This window comes from Staurois parvus, unplaced genomic scaffold (assembly GCF_062004578.1).
Source record: "Staurois parvus isolate SC_StPar_1 unplaced genomic scaffold, SC_StPar_1.0 ptg000272l, whole genome shotgun sequence".
NCBI lineage: Eukaryota > Metazoa > Chordata > Amphibia > Anura > Ranidae > Staurois > Staurois parvus.
The window spans coordinates 1,037,501-1,056,090 of record NW_028318068.1 but is presented as its reverse complement, the minus strand read 5'-3'; the positions used below and the strand labels follow the sequence as shown (position 1 = coordinate 1,056,090).

General features: G+C 43.2%; 1 protein-coding gene across 3 annotated transcripts in view; it reads right to left on the bottom strand.

The window, feature by feature from the left end:
* SKOR2 (SKI family transcriptional corepressor 2) overlaps nucleotides 1-18,590 on the bottom strand; it is an 80,827-nt gene that overhangs the window by 41,038 nt on the left and 21,199 nt on the right. For all 3 annotated transcript variants that reach the window (XM_089681589.1, XM_089681591.1, XM_089681590.1), the window contains exon 4: nucleotides 13,842-13,916. In XM_089681589.1, the coding sequence (XP_089537715.1) occupies nucleotides 13,842-13,916 (75 nt within the window). The remainder of the gene's footprint in view (nucleotides 1-13,841; nucleotides 13,917-18,590) is intronic.

Genomic DNA, 18,590 nt, shown 5'->3' with positions numbered 1-18,590 from the left:
ATACAAAAGAGAAAGAGGAAAAATGGGATAGTCAAGTCATTACATATGCTTCCTACAGGTACCACATCCTCCAATATTGTACATCATAAGAGCTTCATTCCAAACAAGAATTATTAGGACTTTAAAGGTACCGAAATTACTAGTCTTATGTATAAAAATATCCAAAATTTTATTATAACAGTTAAAAAAATAAAATTTTTATTTTAATTGTTAGAATAATATTTGTATACATAAGACTGGTAATTTTGGTACCTTTACAGTCCTAATAATGTTTTTTGGAGGGAGCCTGTTAAGATTTTTTTATTTATTTTGTTGTATATGATATTTATTAAGAAGAACTGTGGCATCACAATAAATAAATATATTTGTGTTATACAAGCTATTGCTATAAACCATAAATGAGAGAAAGAAAAGCTACAAAACATACATACCCATATGGAAGAAAAATATATTTGAAATATATGTTAAAAATATTTTTTCCAAATATATATACATATATTTGAAATACTACAATTTTGGCCGTATTCAATATATTTATATATATATACTGCATGTTGAAATGCATTTTTACTACAAAATATATGAAAAATATTTAAAATAAAAAAATCAAATATACTGTATGTCTTTAAAAATACAAATCTACATTTTTGGAATGCATTTACAAATATATGTTAAAATGACTTTTTTATATGTTGAAAAAAATATATTTTTAAAAATATTTTTAATATATTTTGTAATATATTAAAAATGCATTTTATATATATAGATATACTGCATGGTGACATTTTTAGACTCCAAAAAAGATAGTAAAAATAGCAACGTAAAAAAAATGAAATAGGAAGTGAATATTTTTTGCTTTCTTCCTATTTTATTATATAAATGTTGAAGATTTAAAATTTTAAAAAATATCAAATAACAGCAAAATACCCCTAAAAACATGTTTACACTTTTGCTATTTTTACACCTATTTCATACCTAAACAAACTTTACCCAAAACAAAGATAGAAATATAGAAAAGTGATGGCAGAAAAGAGTCCAAGTGGTCCATCGACTTTATTGTGTGCATAAAGATCTACACTATATTGCCAAAAGTATTGGGCCCGCCCTCCAAATCATGTGATACAGGTTTTCCAATCCCCTCCATGGCCACAGGTGTATAAAATCCAGCCCCTAGGCATGCAGACTGCTTCTACAAACATTGGTGAAAAAATGGGTCGCTCTCAGGAGCTCAGTGACTCAAAGCGTGGTCCTGTGATAGGTGGTCACCTGGGCAATAAGTCCATCCGTGACATTTCCTGGCTACTAAATATTCCATGCTCAACTGTTAGTGGGATTATAACAAAGTGGAAGCAACTGGGAACAACAGCAACTCAGCCACCAAGTGGTAGGCCACGTCATATGACAGGGCGGGGTCAGTGCATGCTGAAGCGCACAGTGCGCAGAAGTCGCCAACTGTCTGTCAATAGCTGAAGACCTCCAAACTTGGTGTGGCCTTCAGATGAGCCCAACAACAGTGTGTAGAGATCTTCATGGAATGGGTTTCCATGGCCGAGCAGCTGCATCCAAGTCTTACATCACCAAGTGCAATGCAAAGCGTCGGATGCAGTGGTGTAAAGCACGCCGCCACTGGACTCTAGATCAGTGGAGACGTGTTCTCTGGAGTGACCAATCACGCTTCTCTGTCTGGCAATCTGATGGACGTGTCTGGGTTTGGTGGTTGTCAGGAGAACGGTACTTGCCTGACTGCATTGTGCCAAGTGTAAAGTTTGGTAGAGGGGGGATTATGGTGTGGGTTTTTTTTTCAGGGGTTGGGCTTGGCCCCCTAGTTCCAATGAAGGGAACTCTTAAGGCGTCAGCATACCAAGACATTTTGGACAATTTCATGCTCCCAACTTTGTGGGAAGAGTTTGGGGATGGCCCTTTCCTGTTCCAACATGACTGCGCACCAGTGCACAAAGCAAGGTCCATAAAGACATGGAGGAGCCAGTTTGGGGTGGAGGAACTTGACTGGCCTGCACAGAGTCCTGACCTCAACCCCATAGAACACCTTTGGGATGAATTGGAGCGGAGACTGCGAGTCAGGCCTCCTCCTCCGACATCAGTGCCTGACCTCACAAATGTGCTTCTGGAAGAATGGTCCAACCTTCCCATAGACACCCTCCTAAACCTTGTGGACGGCCTTCCCAGAAGAGTTGAAGCTGTTATAGCCGCAAAGGGCGGGGCCAACTCAATATTGAACCCTACGGACTAAGACTGGGGGCCATTACAGTTCATGTGTGTGGAAAGGCAGGAGACCAATACTTTTGGCAATATAGTGTATGTTTGTCTCAAGAAAACTACATTGGGGCTTCCCATTCCACTCGGGTGACAATAGCTTGTTGAACCAAAGCTCTGCAATAGCTTGTCGACTCGAAGGGTCACAAGTGACCACCCCCGCCCCCCCTTATTGACTTCAATATAATTTCAAATTTCAGTTTGCCAAATTTTTCTTGATTCGCTCGTCACGAGTGGCACTGGATGTTGTTACCCTGTCATTAGGGCTTCCGAAGGATTGGAGACTACAAATGGCTACACAGGTAATAAGACTACAATTAGTTACATAGTTAGTCTGGCTGAAAAAAGACAAAAGTCCATCCAGTTCAACCATAGAAAAAAAAAAAAGTTATAATCCTATACCCCCAGTTGATCCAGAGGAAGGCAAAAAAAAAAAAAACCCCAGTTGGCCGTTGGAAGCTTGCTGTGATCAAGCACATGCCTTTTATTGAATGTTAAACATATCACAAATGACATTTCATTCAACTCTATGCATTGCAATGCGCTGAGATGTGTTTGGGATCTAGTGATGTGCCTTGTGCTGTGTAAAAATGCTGCTTTCTACACAATGTGACATCGCTCATGTATGGTGTAAACGGGGCACACAGAAAACAGCTGCTTTCTAGTTCCCATTATGTTGAGATTGCATTGATTAACGCTGATAACAAAAACATCTTGGCTCCTTTGACATAATAGCGGCTGACATGATTTTGCTCTTTTAAGCAATACAACCCAAAAGGGTGTTGTGGAATAGAAGGGAGAAGGGATGGGCACAAACACAGCATCTTTAGTGGTTACATAGTATCCATATATGAGTGCTGCTTTATAGTGCCCACCAGTGCCACCTATCAGTGCCTCATCATCAGTGCCACCTATCAGTGCCAACCAGTGCTACCTATCAGTGCCTCCTCATCAGTGCCACCTATCAGTGCCCACCAGTGCCACCTATCAGTGCCTCATCATCAGTGCCACCTATCAGTGCCAACCAGTGCTACCTATCAGTGCCTCCTCATCAGTGCCACCTATCAGTGCTCACCAGTGCCACCTATCAGTTCCTCCTCATAAGTGCTACCTATCAGTGCCTCCTCATCAGTGCCACCTATCAGTGCCCACCAGTGCCACCTTTCAGTGCCTCATCATCAGTGTTACCTATCAGTGCCCACCAGTGCTACCTATCAGTGCCTCCTCATCAGTGCCACCTATCAGTGCCCACCAGTGCCACCTATCAGTGCCTCCTCATCAGTGCCACCTATCAGTTCCCACCAGTGCTACCTATCAGTGCCTCCTCATCAGTGCCACCTATCAGTGCCCATCAGTGCCACCTTTCAGTGCGTCATCCTCAGTGCCACCTATCAGTGCCCACCAGTGCTACCTATCAGTGCCCACCAGTGCCACCTTTCAGTGTCCACCAGTGCCACCTATCAGTGCCTCCTCATCAGTGCCACCTATCAGTGCGCACCAGTGCTACCTATCAGTGCCCATCAGTGCTACCTATCAGTGCCTCCTCATCAGTCCCACCTATCAGTGCCCACCAGTGCTACTTATCAGTGCCCACCAGTGCCACCTATCAGTGCCTCCTCATCAGTGCCACCTATCAGTGCCCACCAGTGCTACCTATCAGTACCCACCAGGGCCACCTTTCAGTGCCCACCAGTGCCACCTATCAGTGCCTCCTCATCAGTGCCACCTATCAGTGTCCACCAGTGCTACCTATCAGTGCCCACCAGTGCCACCTTTCAGTGCCCACCAGTGCCACCTATCAGTACCTCCTCATCAGTGCCACCTATCAGTGCCCACCAGTGCCACCTTTCAGTGCCCACCATTGCCACCTATCAGTGCCCACCAGTGCCACCTATCAGTGCCCACCAGTGCCACCTTTCAGTGTCCACCAGTGCCACCTATCAGTGCCTCCTCATCAGTGCCACCTATCAGTGCGCACCAGTGCTACCTATCAGTGCCCATCAGTGCTACCTATCAGTGCCTCCTCATCAGTCCCACCTATCAGTGCCCACCAGTGCTACCTATCAGTGCCCACCAGTGCCACCTATCAGTGCCTCCTCATCAGTGCCACCTATCAGTGCCCACCAGTGCTACCTATCAGTACCCACCAGGGCCACCTTTCAGTGCCCACCAGTGCCACCTATCAGTGCCTCCTCATCAGTGCCACCTATCAGTGTCCACCAGTGCTACCTATCAGTGCCCACCAGTGCCACCTTTCAGTGCCCACCAGTGCCACCTATCAGTACCTCCTCATCAGTGCCACCTATCAGTGCCCACCAGTGCCACCTTTCAGTGCCCACCATTGCCACCTATCAGTGCCCACCAGTGCCACCTATCAGTGCCCACCAGTGCCACTTTTCAGTGTCCACCAGTGCCACCTATCAGTGCCTCCTCATCAGTGCCTCCTCATCAGTGCCCATCTCCGCAGCCTCATTAGCGCTCATCAGTGAAGGAGAAACATTACCTTTTTACAAAACTGAGTGTCAAAGAAAAGTTGTAGGAAAAAGAAGGTAGAAGCCCATTTAAAGAGTAACTCCACTTTTCGGTGAGAAAAAAACATTCCCCGCTGGGTGATCTATGGACCCTGCAGGGATTTTAACGAACTTTGCTGAAAATTGCTACATTTTGTTTTTCTGCAGAAATAGCTGTTTGTTTGTCTGTGTCCATGTGCAGAGTGAATCTGTATGGGAGTGGTTTTATGATTATCAGTTAGCTGCTGCACCTGCAGGGTTCCAATGGGGAATGTGGCAGGGTCTGCATCCCTTTGGGAGCATCTGACCAAAAATTACATTTTTGTTGCAGGGGATGCCAAAAATCTGACTTGTATCTTAGTGCAGACTTCTAGGAAAATAAGTAAGCCAATCACACAAGCAAGAGAAGACATTTTCAGGGGGCGCTCTGTACGCCATCTGTGTACAGAATGCCTTCAGGTAGCCATATTGCATTGTACAGAAAATGACAGCGCTGCACAGTAAAAAGGAAAGGTCATTTTTTTAATAGCATTCAATTGTGATATGACTTGAGTCGCAATCGTATACGCTAAATTATTATTTTTTTATTTGCTAATTTTTTTCTCCCCGTGACAGTGGAGTTACCCTTTAATTAATTCTTCATACTGTTTATGTAATAAAGTGGTCAGCTGTGGGAGTGATCTTCAGGTTCTTCGAGAAGCATCAAAAATCTGCCTAAAGATGCAATTTGTTTTAAAGCAAATGAATGCAATTAAAAAGTTGTTTGACAGCCCAACTCCAGGGAACTTATAGTCCCTAGCAGTGCAAGAGTTACCTGCTTTGTTTAGGTCTAGGGGGGCATAGGAAAGAAATGTACTTACCCGATCCTATGCTCTGCTAGTTCCCGCAGTGTCTTCTCCCTAATGCTCCAGTGGTCTAAGGCCCTGATAACATCAAGAGTGATGGATGCCTTGATGGACTTGCATTGGACATAATGCCACCGAGGGATAGTCCACTGCCAGGATATGGGGGGGGGGGGTGCCATCTGCTGGCAGAGTGGAGGATTGGGTAAGTAGAATTGCAGATAGCCCTTGCAGTACATGCACTTCATGGAGGAATGTTCAGATTTCCCAGAGTTGGGCTTTAATGAGAAGTGCTGGCAGGCAGGCTTTTTATATCAATGCCAGAAGAGATCTTTTCTGTCTCTCATAGATGCCTCTACTTGCCCATTAGCACTCTTTTCTGTAAGTCTTAGCAGAATTCTGTGCCAGGACCAAGTCATTCTCTGCGTTACATCGCAGTGGAGATGGCGAAGGACTTCGAACCTTGAAGGAGACCAGCCGAAGATGAAGCCCAGCTTCACACCAATGCAATTTGTCATGTGGCTTGACGGGTCAAAATGGCATGACAAGTCACACCCCATTTGAGGCAATGGAGCCGTTCAAACCCCTGAGACTCGAGTCGCGGCGACTTTGAAAAAGGTTCCTGCACTACTTTTCTGTGATGTCATTGCGAATTGCATTGACTTCTGTTGACCACTTCCCGTCCGGCCGCTGTATATAAACGGCCAGATGGTGGCAGTGCAGGGGCAGGTTGCAGTTCATAAATGGCACCCGCCATTTTGGATTGTGCGTGCTCCCTGGGAGTGCGCAGCACCACGAACACCGATCGCTGTACGGGACCTTGTGTGAGGTCCCGATCATGTGATCACTGATTGGCCAATCAGTGATCACATGAATAGGTGTAAGCAAGATGTCACTTCTGACATCATTGCTTACTACTTGTGAAATCTGTGAATGATCACAGAGGTCACATGGTACAAGGCTATTCACAACAGCCTTGTACCATGTGACAAGCTGTGACCAATCACAGCTCTCACAGTATTTCTCAGTGGCTGCAAAAATGCAGCCAGAGAGGAGAAATGATTGCTGTTACAGCCTTTATGGGTATAAAAGCTAAAAGCAATCAGTGTAAAAAAAAAAAAATAAAATCTACATCACCCCCCACAAGTAGTACAGTGTCACCATGGTGACACTGTACTGCTAGGGTGACAGTATGTTAAAAACAAAACAAATAATATAAAAAAAAAATAAAAACGTAAAAAAAAGTTTTGAAAAATTATAATTTTTGGTTATAAACTAATTTGGGTTATTTGTTTTTTACTAAAAAGATAGGTGAATACATTTTGGCCAAGATTTATGAAGAAGGATTATATATTTTCAACATTTTATAAGAAAAACACTTTTTTTCAAAATATTTGGACTTTTTCATTCATATAGCAAAATAAACATCCCCGTAGTGAATAAACACCACCAAAATAAAGTTTTATCTGTCTCAAAAAAATGCTAAAAAAATTAATCTGGGTACAGTGTTGCATGACCGCGTAATTGTCATTCAAAGTGTGATAGCGCTGAAAATTGGCCTGAACAGGAAGGGGGTGAAAGTGTCCAGACATGAAGTGGTTAAATGAAGTCGCAAGCCCCAGTGAAATCCAACATCTGATCTGCGGTTGTGAAATGGCGCTGGTGTGAATCAGGGTGGAAGCGTTCATAACAAAGGCTGACATTGCAGCGCTGGACGGGGGCGCTTTGCTATGTAAATTTGCCATAATGTGTAAATATTGCTGAGCAAAGAGCTGTAGGGGACCCAAAGTTGTTCAGTTGCCACCAACACCAAGGTAGCCAGGGTTTGGTAATATGTACTGGAGCCCAGGGGTGGACTGACAACTCATGGGGCACCCTGGCAATAGGGGATCATGGGGCCCTTGTGTCCTTGCCCAAACTCAAAAAGGCCTATGAAAAAGGTACCAGGGGCATCTCATGGGGCCCCCTACTGACCCCGGGCCCTCGGGCAGTGCTCGAGTTTCCAAATGGTCAGTCCGCCCCTGCTGGAGCCTCATAGAGGGTGCATGGCCTATGAGTATAGGTTTTTGCACCCTTGGTCGGACTGCATGTTGTTTTGGCTTTCTAAGTGAATAGTGATTTAAGGGAACCTTAATACATTTGAACCTTTTTAAAGTCCTGACTTATAGCAAACACCACAAGCTGCCTGCTCTTGCTTGTATGAGGCAGGAAAGCCCCTGCTTGATTTACTTCCACTGTGGTCTGACTCTTTCTGACCTCATAGCTGGGCCCGACCAAGAGCCATTCCACTGGCCAGTAAGGGCACTCTCAATGGTGGTGGATATCACGGGTGTATTTACTACAAGGCAAACAAGGCATTTGCCTAGGGCGGCATTTTTCAGGGGGGCAGCGCTGCCCCCTGGAAGAAGAGACAGAAAAAGGGACACACGCAGCATGGGGACCGGGTGGGATCCAGGAGAGGCTGATCCTTGATGATGTATGCAGAGCCTGACTCTCATTCCAGGGGATGTCTGGAGCTGTGAAGGTGAGTGTCTTTCTCTCTCTTGCTGGGGGGTGGTGGTTGGGGGTGCTGGTGTATGGAGGGTGGTGGTAGTGGAAGGCTCTCTTGGGTGTGGGTTGGTGTCTGGCTCTCTCCGTGAAGGGCGGCGTCCGATTTTTGTGTTGTCTAGGATAGAACAAAACCTAAATACACCACTGGTGGATATTAGCCATTAAGTCAAGTAACAAAGTAAACCAAGTGAGAAGAGGCTTTTCTGACCAAATAAAGAATATGTAAACCCAACATTTTATATTGCTGGTATGTGTCTGCGGTTTCATGTACTTGTATGAAAAAGTATCCTGTTCTCTTTTGTATTGCTTCCTTTGTGTGAAATCCCTGGTGTTCTGGCCAGTCACTCTGCTTTCCTATTAAAAACTGACCACACTAGGTATGAGCAGGGCCAGATCTAGTCTATTTGATCTGGGGGTGCAGTAAAAAAAAGTCAAGGGGCAAAATGCCAACACTGTGTGTCACTGACAATCTGTCACACAGAGGTATGACCTGGGAAACACTATTATGTATTAGGATGTCATTAGATTATGGTGAATGAACAGAACCTGTGTCCCCTTATATCAGATGTCCCTAGCATAGTCCCCCTATGCATTAGGAATCCTTGTCAGAGTCCCTCTTTACATCATGACCACTCAGCACAGTACCCATTACAGTGCCCCCTTGCATCAGGTGTCCCCATCCAATTGCCCCATACATCAGGTGTCCCCATCCAATTTCCCCCTTACATCAGTGTCCCCATTAGAGTGTCCCCTTACATCAGATGTCCTCATCCAATTGCCCCCTTACATCAGGTGTCCCCATCGGAGTGCCCCATTACAGCAGTGTCCCCATCAGAGTGCCCCCTTACATCAGTGTCCCCATTAGAGTGCCCCTTTACATCAAGTGTCCCCATCCAACTGCCCCCTTACATCAACGTCCTCATCAGAATGCCCCCTTACATCAGGTGTCCTCATCAGAGTGCCCCCTTACATCAGTGTCCCCATTAGAGTGCCCCTTTACATCAGGTGTCCCCATCCAATTGCCCCCTTACATCAGCGTCCTCACCAGAATGCCCCCTTACATCAGGTGTCCTCATCAGAATGCCCCCCTTACACCAGTGTCCCCATCAGAGTGCCCCCTTACATCAGTGTCCCCATCAGAGTGCCCCCTTACATCAGTGTCCCCATCAGAGTGCCCCCTTACATCAGTGTCCCCATTAAAGTGCCTCCTTACATCAGAGTGCCCCCTTACATCAGGGTTCTCCATCAGAATACTCCCTTACATTAGTGTACCTAATAGAGTCCCCCCTTACATCAATTGTCCCCATCCTTTTACATACGATCAATTATTCCCATCAGAGTTTCCCCTTACATAAGGTGCCCCATCAGAGTGCCCCCCTTACTGTGCATGGATTGTCCACATCAGAGTGCCTCCTTATATCAACTGTCTTCATCAGACTGGCTGTTGGATTAGTGGATGCCCTCTCAGGGACCAGGGGGGGGGGGGCACAACTAAAATCTGGGAGCGGCAAAGCCCATCCTAGCACTCCCCTAGATCCGGCCCTGGGAATGATAGTACAGTGTGGTCAGTTCTCTAGCTGTGCTTGGAACTCATCTGCACTTCTCCAATGATCAGACTTGTCCTGACACTCCGCCCCCCCCCCCCCGAACAACCATTCACTGAGAAGATCAGTATCCTGCTGTTTCTCTTCATAAACTGTTATTTTTTTCTTATTTTTAGGATTTCTGCTTTGATTTAAAGCAAATGTAAACCCTAATTGGATTATATTTAGTGTGTTAAAACAATCATAAACAATTGCCATTTTTTCACTTTCAATCTTTTTTTTTTATTCATTTTTTGCTCTGTTGTTGATCTCCTCCAGGCTATTCAAGCCACCAATCAAAGTTCACCCTGATGACGTCAGACTAGTATGTGATGGACTCTGATTTTAATGGGTTAGAATGAGATCTCCTTAACAAATGGTTAAAGTGGACCTGTCTTAAGAAATCATGCTAAGCATGACTCAATCAAATTACATTAACATTCTAGAGCCGTCATTCTCAACCGGGTTCCTTCAGAATAGGCTAGGGTTTCCTTGAGCTGTGGCTAACTGACCTCCCATGTGATGGTGCCTACATAGTTCCAGGTCCAGCACGATTTTGCAGGGCCAAGACTATAAGTGTGACATTATGACCACCAATGTAAGAAGCATACTTCCCACTGACCACCGCCAATGGAAGATGCATTTTCCCAATGACTACCAATGGACTACTCTTAGCAGGGGTTCTATGAGGCCTGAAATTTATTGCAAGGTTTCCTTTGGGTTTAAAGGGGTGAGAAGTCCATTGCAAAGTGCAAATTCCATTGAAGACTGCAAATTCCCTTGAAAAGGGAAAAGCCTATTTTCCTTTTGTAAATCAACTCCATTAAGGCTGACTTACCCAACGGGTAAAGCATGTTTACTTTCCATAATGGCTTTTATTGTGTCCACCAAGCAATGGTGAACCATGTAAGCAAAAGTATTGGAATGTAGATTCGGCTATAGATGGATCAAAATTCAGCTGCTTCAGCGGCAGAACCAGATGAATTTCTATCCATCTATGAGCAGGCTAGTTGTACTGAAGTCGATCTGTTGGCCAACTTCAGAACGACCAGCTTGTTGGGTTTTTTTACATACGATCACTGCCAGCGACTTTAGCCACCAGCAGTTATCATTGTATTCTGATGGTGGGGAAACCTCCTGTTGTCAGAATACAGTAGCACAGCGAGAGAGATTTCCCCTTCAACACCGATGGTTTTGAATGGGGGAATGGAGAAATTTTCCTTACTTCAGCTTTTGGTTGAAGGAAAGCAAATCGCATAATCTATGGCCAGCCGGAGTGCGTACCTAGTCCCAGTGAAATGGGATTTAGGATGTGGTGGCCCACAAAGGTCCTTGGGGTTCGGATCTAAGGACCCGGCGTGCGGTCTCTGATACAGCACTGGGTGTACATCAGAAAAAGGAAAAAAAGGAGACAAGGGATCCCTTATAGTGTAATTAAGTGGCTCAAAATGATAATTGACTCATGCGATTCATCAATAGGACAAAAGAAAATCAGAAAGTAGCTGACATCTGTTGAGGCTGTGGTCCCTCTATTGGGTGGGAGCACGCAACCTTTCAAATACTTGGGCACAGAAAACCCTGTCTTCACGCAGGATAAGGGTGGTAGCACGTAGGGCAAAATCCTGGATCCTCTCTTGGGTTCTCAGGCGGGTATGTGAAATCAGTGAGTTTAAAGAGGTCTAAAAAATCCCATTGGTGGTCCGTTGTCCTATGTTTAAGGATAGGTTGGAGTCATCTGGCTCATCAAACCAAATGACTCCAACCTATCCTTTGACATATGACAATGGGTGCCTCAGCTAATTGGACCATAATGGGATTTTTGTAGACCTCTTTTAACTCATCAATGACTTCATCCCAGTGAATCATCACCATGTCTTCACACAGGATAAGGGTGGTTGCACGAGGGGTCCAATCCTGGATCCTCTGCCAGGTTCTCAGGCAGGTATGTGAAATGGGTGAGTTTAAAGAGGTCTAAAAAATCCCATTGGCGGTCCGTTGTCCTATGTTTAAAGATAGGTTGGAGTCATCTGGCTCATTAAAACAGATGACTCCAACCTATGCTTACACATATGACAATGGGTGCCTCTGGTAATTGGACCATAATGGGATTTTTGTAGACCTCTTTTAACTCATCAATGACTTTATCCCAGTGAATCATCACCATGTCTTCACACAGGATAAGGGTGGTTGCACCAGGGGTCCAATCCTGGATCCTCTGCCAGGTTCTCAGGCAGGTATGTGTAATCAGTGAGTTTAAAGAGGTCTAAAAAATACCACTGGTGGTCCATTGTCGTATGTTTAAGGATAGGTTGGAGTCATCTGGCTCATTAAACCAGATGACTCCAACCTATACTTACACATATGACAATGGGTGCCTCTGCTAATTGGACCATAATGGGATTTTTGTAGACCTCTTTTAACTCATCGATTACTTCATCCCAGTGAATCATCACCATGTCTTCACACAGGATAAGGGTGGTTGCATGAGGGGTCCAATCCTGGATCCTCTGCCAGGTTCTCAGGCATAATGGGATTTTTGTAGACCTCTTTTAACTCATCAATGACTTCATCCCGGTGAATCATCACCAGGGGCGGACTGACCATTTGGAAACTCGGGTACTGCCCGAGGGCCCAGGGTCAGTAGGGGGCCCCATGAGATGCCCCTGGTACCTTTTTCATAGGCTTTTTTGAGTTTGGGCAAGAACACAGGGGCCCCATGATCCCCTATGGCCCGGGGGCCCCATGATCCCCTATGGCCCGGGGGCCCCATGAGTTGTGGGTCCGCCCCTGATCATCACCCATTGTGGATTTAGGCAAAAGAGCAATGTGGGTCTATGTAGGGTATCACCAAAGATTAAGGGGCGCATCTTTTTTGTCCCGAAAAATAGCAATGACTATTTTAATAATGCGACTTGCATTGCCAGCATTTAATGTGAAATTAAGATGTAAACCAGATGCCGGCATAAATGTGTCAGCATATGCTTGGCGACCTTTGGCCGATTCTACTGTTTGGTCCTTTATAAATTGATGAAAATCAATTCAGTGTGATTTTACCCCCAACATTTGCATACAACTATACATCACATTGCGCTGTTCATGGTGATGGACCTTTTCCAGATGGGTGGCACTTTGCAAATGAATCAGCTTCACCTTCCATTGTACACCCCTTGATAAGCACATAAGCAGGTGTCCTCTGACCCCAGGTAGTGGTAGAGTATGGCTCTACCCTGAGTCATTTCCTGAGTTCTGAGCCCCTATTGCTGTTCCCGAACAGAACGCCGCCAATCCTTCCCTCTCTCTCTCCCCTCTGCCCCTCTCAGCCTCCTTCTCTGCTGCTTGCTCTCTCTGTCTCATTTGACAGGCAAATTTGCAGACATTGCCTCAGGATAACAACCTCGTTTGACAGTCAATTAACCGTGAATAGTCAAAGCCAAGGCAGTTTGCATTACATAAATGGAAAATTAGATTCTCCATTCCCAAGAAAGCAAAAAAAAAAAAAAAAAAAAGAAAAAAAAAACTCTCCTTAAGACACTGCAATAGACAACTTAGTATCAAAACTTCTAATCACGTCCTTCCCAAAGCCCTCGGAGACGTTCGGCAATCAGCGAAAAGGTGGTTTCATTTAATTTGTATAATGTAATTTTTGTAAATGTATTATACATTTTGTGTAGAGATCATTATCATGGAGATAATATAAATGTTGGGAGCGACGCCATAAAATACCTTTAATGTCTTTCTGACAGATATAAAAGCAAAATAAGCTGTGATCCTTTTAAATGGAAGGTTTGCAAGGAAACATTTCAATTATTGTCGTGGCATGGATTTTTTTATTTTTTTTTCACAGGCTGCCTCATTGTATATATTTCCGAAATCCCTTTTGATGCTGTCTCGGCAATTAATAATCCGTTGGCTATTAGCTTGGCGGTGATTTTTTATTTTTATTTATTTTAAATTTGTTTTTTTTTTCTCTGTGTCCTATCAACTCTGAGTGTTTTTTATTATGGCGCTTAGCGCTAACATACGGAACACAATTGGCTTATCTCACAAAGGTGGACGGAAGATGTTATCAGAATGGAACCTACTTGGTATCTCTCGCCAAAATTCGCCAGCGGATGTGTCCGAATCTGTGATGTAGAAATGCATTTCTTTGCTTTTATCTGCAATGAGATTAATTGATTTTAGCGCAGTGTACAAAAAAACAAACCGCAGCTTTACTAGTTCTTATCAACCTACTTTCTATACAAGTGCCAGAAGATCAAAGAGCACATTAAAGAATTATGCCACACTTTTATCTTTTTTTTTAATACTCATCACATTTAAAAAGTTAATACCGGTCAAATTTTTTTAAATTTTGTTTCATTGGTACCATTTATGTGTTGGCTGTTTTTTCAATTTAAAGGACAATTACAAGACCAATATTTGGGCCCCTCATTTAACTGGTTCTAAAATACAGTATCCACTGTATTTTTTTATCAAATTTTGGAATATTTTGTTTTGTTGGTACCATTTATATGTTGGCCGTTTTCAATTTAATGGACAATCAAATTAGAACCCTACTGAGAATACAATGTTTTTTTAAAGCTTCTTTAGTTTTTTTTTTCCATCAGTTTCCATGCTGGAAATGATTGAATATAAAAAATTGATTAAAGCACATATGCTACAATCCTATTGAAAATGGCTGAAACACTTCCAAAAGACCCAAGGGCTACTTTCTTATTTTTACCCAAAACTTTACTGATAGAATGCATAGATATAATTAAATTTTTCACATATTTTTACCAGGAATATGAAAATTTTGGCGTGAGTAAAGGTTTATATTGAATTGTGTCAGAGTACCCTAATATGGGTCCATAATGTCTATTGAGATGTGCAGATGGCATTTTTGGGACTGCATTGAACTGTGTTAGAGTACTCCAATACGGACCCATACTATAATGCCTTCAGAGCTATGCCAATGGTCCTTTTTGGACAGCATTGAACTGTATTAGAGTACTCCAATATGGACCCGTACCATAATGCCTATTGAGCTATGCCAATGGTCCTTTTTGGACGGTATTGAACTGTGTTAGCGTACTCCAATATGAACCCATACCATAATGCCTATTGAACTATGCCAATGGTCTTTTTTGGACTGTATTGAACTGTACTAGAGTGCTCCACTATGGACTTATACTAAAATGCCTATTGAACTATGCCAATGGTCTTTTTTGGATGGTAGTGAACTGTACTAGAGTACTCCACTATGGACCCATACTAAAATGCCTATTGAGCTATGCCAATGGTCTTTTTTGGATGGTAGTGAACTGTACTAGAGTACTCCACTATGGACCCATACTAATATGCCTATTGAGCTATGCCAATGGTCTTTTTGGGACTGCATGCACACCCAAAAGCCCAGGTATTCAATACCTTGGCGGTTAATTTACAAAAGACAAACAGGCTGTTCACTGTGCAAGGGAATTTGCCTCAGAGCTTAGTGAATGTAGTGAAGCTCTGCTGACCTTTCTAATCCAATCATATGCAAAATGAAAATTCAGGGTTTTTTTTTTATATTTCCATGCACGTGATTGGGCATGCTTTTCAAAGTGAGCCTTCACCACATTCACTAAGCTCTGGGGTAAATTCCTTTGCAAAGTGCAGCTTCCCTTGCAAAGTGAACAGCCTATTTGCCTTTAGTAAATCAACCTTTTGATCTCTGATAAGAGGCAGCATATGAGAAGTACCGGAGGAAACCAGGAGCACAATTTTATTTAGGAAAGTAAAACATTTTAGACCTAGGACCTAATCTGCTTTTAAACTAGGCATAGTTAAAAGGTGACGATTGATCCAGTGGGGGTGAGCATGACCCACCTGCATAGACCTCAAATCATGCCAACAGTCATTAGATCTACACTGCTCAAAAGGGGATGGCCATATATGGATCGAAATTCAGCTGGTCCCTGCTGAACTGGCCATAATTTGATCCATCTAGTTATGGAATAATGAATACTCGTGCACTTATATTTTACTGGGAAATCTTTGTAAACCCTAAGGTGTCACTTCGTTTTACTTCCTAAGCAATGATGCAATTCCTACACTTAGTGTGGGCATCTTCATTATGAGGAAAATTCTATACTGAATAAAGGAAGGTAAATGGATCTGCCCATGACTATACTGCAATAGTGACGTATCCCAAAATATGGATGTTTACAGTGGCACACATGGTCACCAAACGGGCCCTGTGCAAGAACATATTTTGGGCCCCCTTCAACTATTTCTCAAGTTCAGTATTTACTGTAGCTATACATCAAGATAGCTGCAGATTCATATAGTGAGCGTTCCCTTTAATTCAAGGCCAAAATGGCAAAAAAATGAAGGGTGCATTCTGCATGTTACAGCACCAGCCAGGCAAAGAGTGGAGAATTTGGTCACAGCCTGGCTCCACTTGGCTATTATACTTCAGGTTAGGGTATGACGAAGAATACCCTCTAGTTCTCCTGCCCTTGAAGTGAGCAATGCACAAGGGGAGAAGGGGTGCCTACCCAACCCTTACCTAATTTGAATGGGCCCCCAAGTTGAAGAGGTTTCTTGTGTATTTACACAGTCTGTGCATATATCTGCCCCAGCATGTATATAGCATGTACATTGTGCAGACACCCCCTACATCAGTTTCTTTAATCAGGGTCAAGTAGAAACATGCCAAAAAGAGAATTCCTGGGGGGTCTGCTGTAATTTTTATCATCTTGATCATGCTGCAAAGAACCAAGCAAGGCCACAACCATCTGATGTTTACAGGCGAACAAATACATTCTGGATTCAAGTGAATCCTAATGCTCACACTGGTGATTCTGTCACTGGTGAAAACTCCCCAATGGCAAGATTGCTCCCACGCTAGCTGGACCAGCAAATTGTTGCTCCCTAGCTGCTTTCTTGAGTGAGATTGTGCAGCAATGGTGTGATTCCATTAGGGCAAGTGGAACCTCTCCTCTGTGATGCAACTGCTGGCAATGTGTCAAAAGCTACAGAATTGGGACATGGGTCTTAGTATTTGCCACATTTAGTATTTTATGGTGAAGCTTGAATTCCGAAATCATATCATTCCTGAAGCCGGCCAATTGGAATTATTGAATTCCTTGATTCATAATATTGAATATACTGTACCTACATGTAGATGTAAACTACGTCAGTGCAGGTCACACTTGTAAACAAGTCAATGCAATTCTCCCTTTCTAATCATACATTATTAAACAATATAGATGGATCAGGTTTATTGGAAATTAAAGCTGAACTCCAAGCAAACATAAAGAGATGACATTTAATGCAGTTACATCTTAATTAAAAACCATGAAGTATTTTTTTTTAATGCATCTAATGTAAGTATAGGAATCCGCCTTAATATCAATTTGTTGTATTCTCTTGTTTAACAGTACTGACCCCCCCTTCCTCTAATTGCTAGATAACAGACCAACCACTATCCACCCTATACACAATGCTTAGTGTCCACTGCTAGACCCAGTACCACCACTACAATCGCAAACTGTACTGTCAAAAATAATTCTGTTATTCTAGCATTGTTACCTTGGCCAAATGTTGCGGCCACCTTTATTGTCAACTGCATTCTCATGCCAAAAATAATACGAATAAATAGTACTGAGAATGGAATGGAAGGGACAGCTCTTGGACCATTCAGGCTCTGGTGCCAGGAAAGAAAAAAACAAATGCATTCTCATTCTACTGCCCCAAATTACATCACCAATCTTGTCTCCAAATATCACCCAAACCGTCCTCTCCGCTCCTCGCATGACCTCCTGCTTTCTAGCTCCCTTGTCTCCTCCTCCCATGCTCATCTCCAGGACTTCTCCAGTGTCCAGTGCTTCCCCAATCCTGAACTCTCTACCCCAATTTATCAGACTATCGCCTACTCTGCTCACTTTTAGGCAATCTCTAAAAACCTATCTCTTCAGGGAAGCCTATTCTTCCCTCAGCTAATAATGGAATCTTCTACTCCTACCAGGCCTTTCCCACAGCTACTACCTTTTGTACCACTAGCCCCTCCCTCTTAGATTGTAAGGTAAATCTAAAGGAAATTGGGCAGAAATTGGAGCAGGGCCCTCTTAACCCTCTTGTATTGAACTGTATTGTTGCTGTATTGTCTCCCGGTATATTGTAAAGTGCTGAGCAAACTGTTGGCGCTATATAAATCCTGTATAATAATAATAATACTGCTTCTCCTTTACTGTCCAGTCTCAGGTTGGGGCCGGCAGGTGACCAATACTGTGTTTCCTAAATGCAGTAGAGAAAACTGAGGTCACTAACCTGGCTGCTATCTGGGCTGTGTAAATCTGAGGACTGCATGAATAAAAATTATAAATCCTTTGGTAGGTAAACCAGTTATAGTGTATGTGAGTTTATCTGTTTGCCTGGGGTTCGGCTTTAAGCATATGTCAAAATCACTCGACGCTTTAAAGCAGGCTGCAGGAATTAGACGGCAAATGGATATCTGTAAATGATCTGCTGAGGAACACTTTTTGACAACCTACAGAAAAAAAGAGTACATGTCTGCATGCAAAGTGTGCATCCCAGAACAAATCCTATATTGAGGGAGAAAGAGCTTTTGATCAATATCAGCCAACCTGGATGCCAGATTGTGTATCTATTTGTCATCTATGAAAGGGACAGGGGGTGATGTTTTGGTAGTTCAGTTGATTTCTAAGGCTGGCCATACACTATACAATTTTCTTAATATTTTCTGTCCAATTTCTGCCCAATTTCCTTTAGATTTACCTTCAGCTATGCCTAATTGGATACACTTGAAAATGTTGTTTAGGTTTGACCTCCTATTATATGGTTTT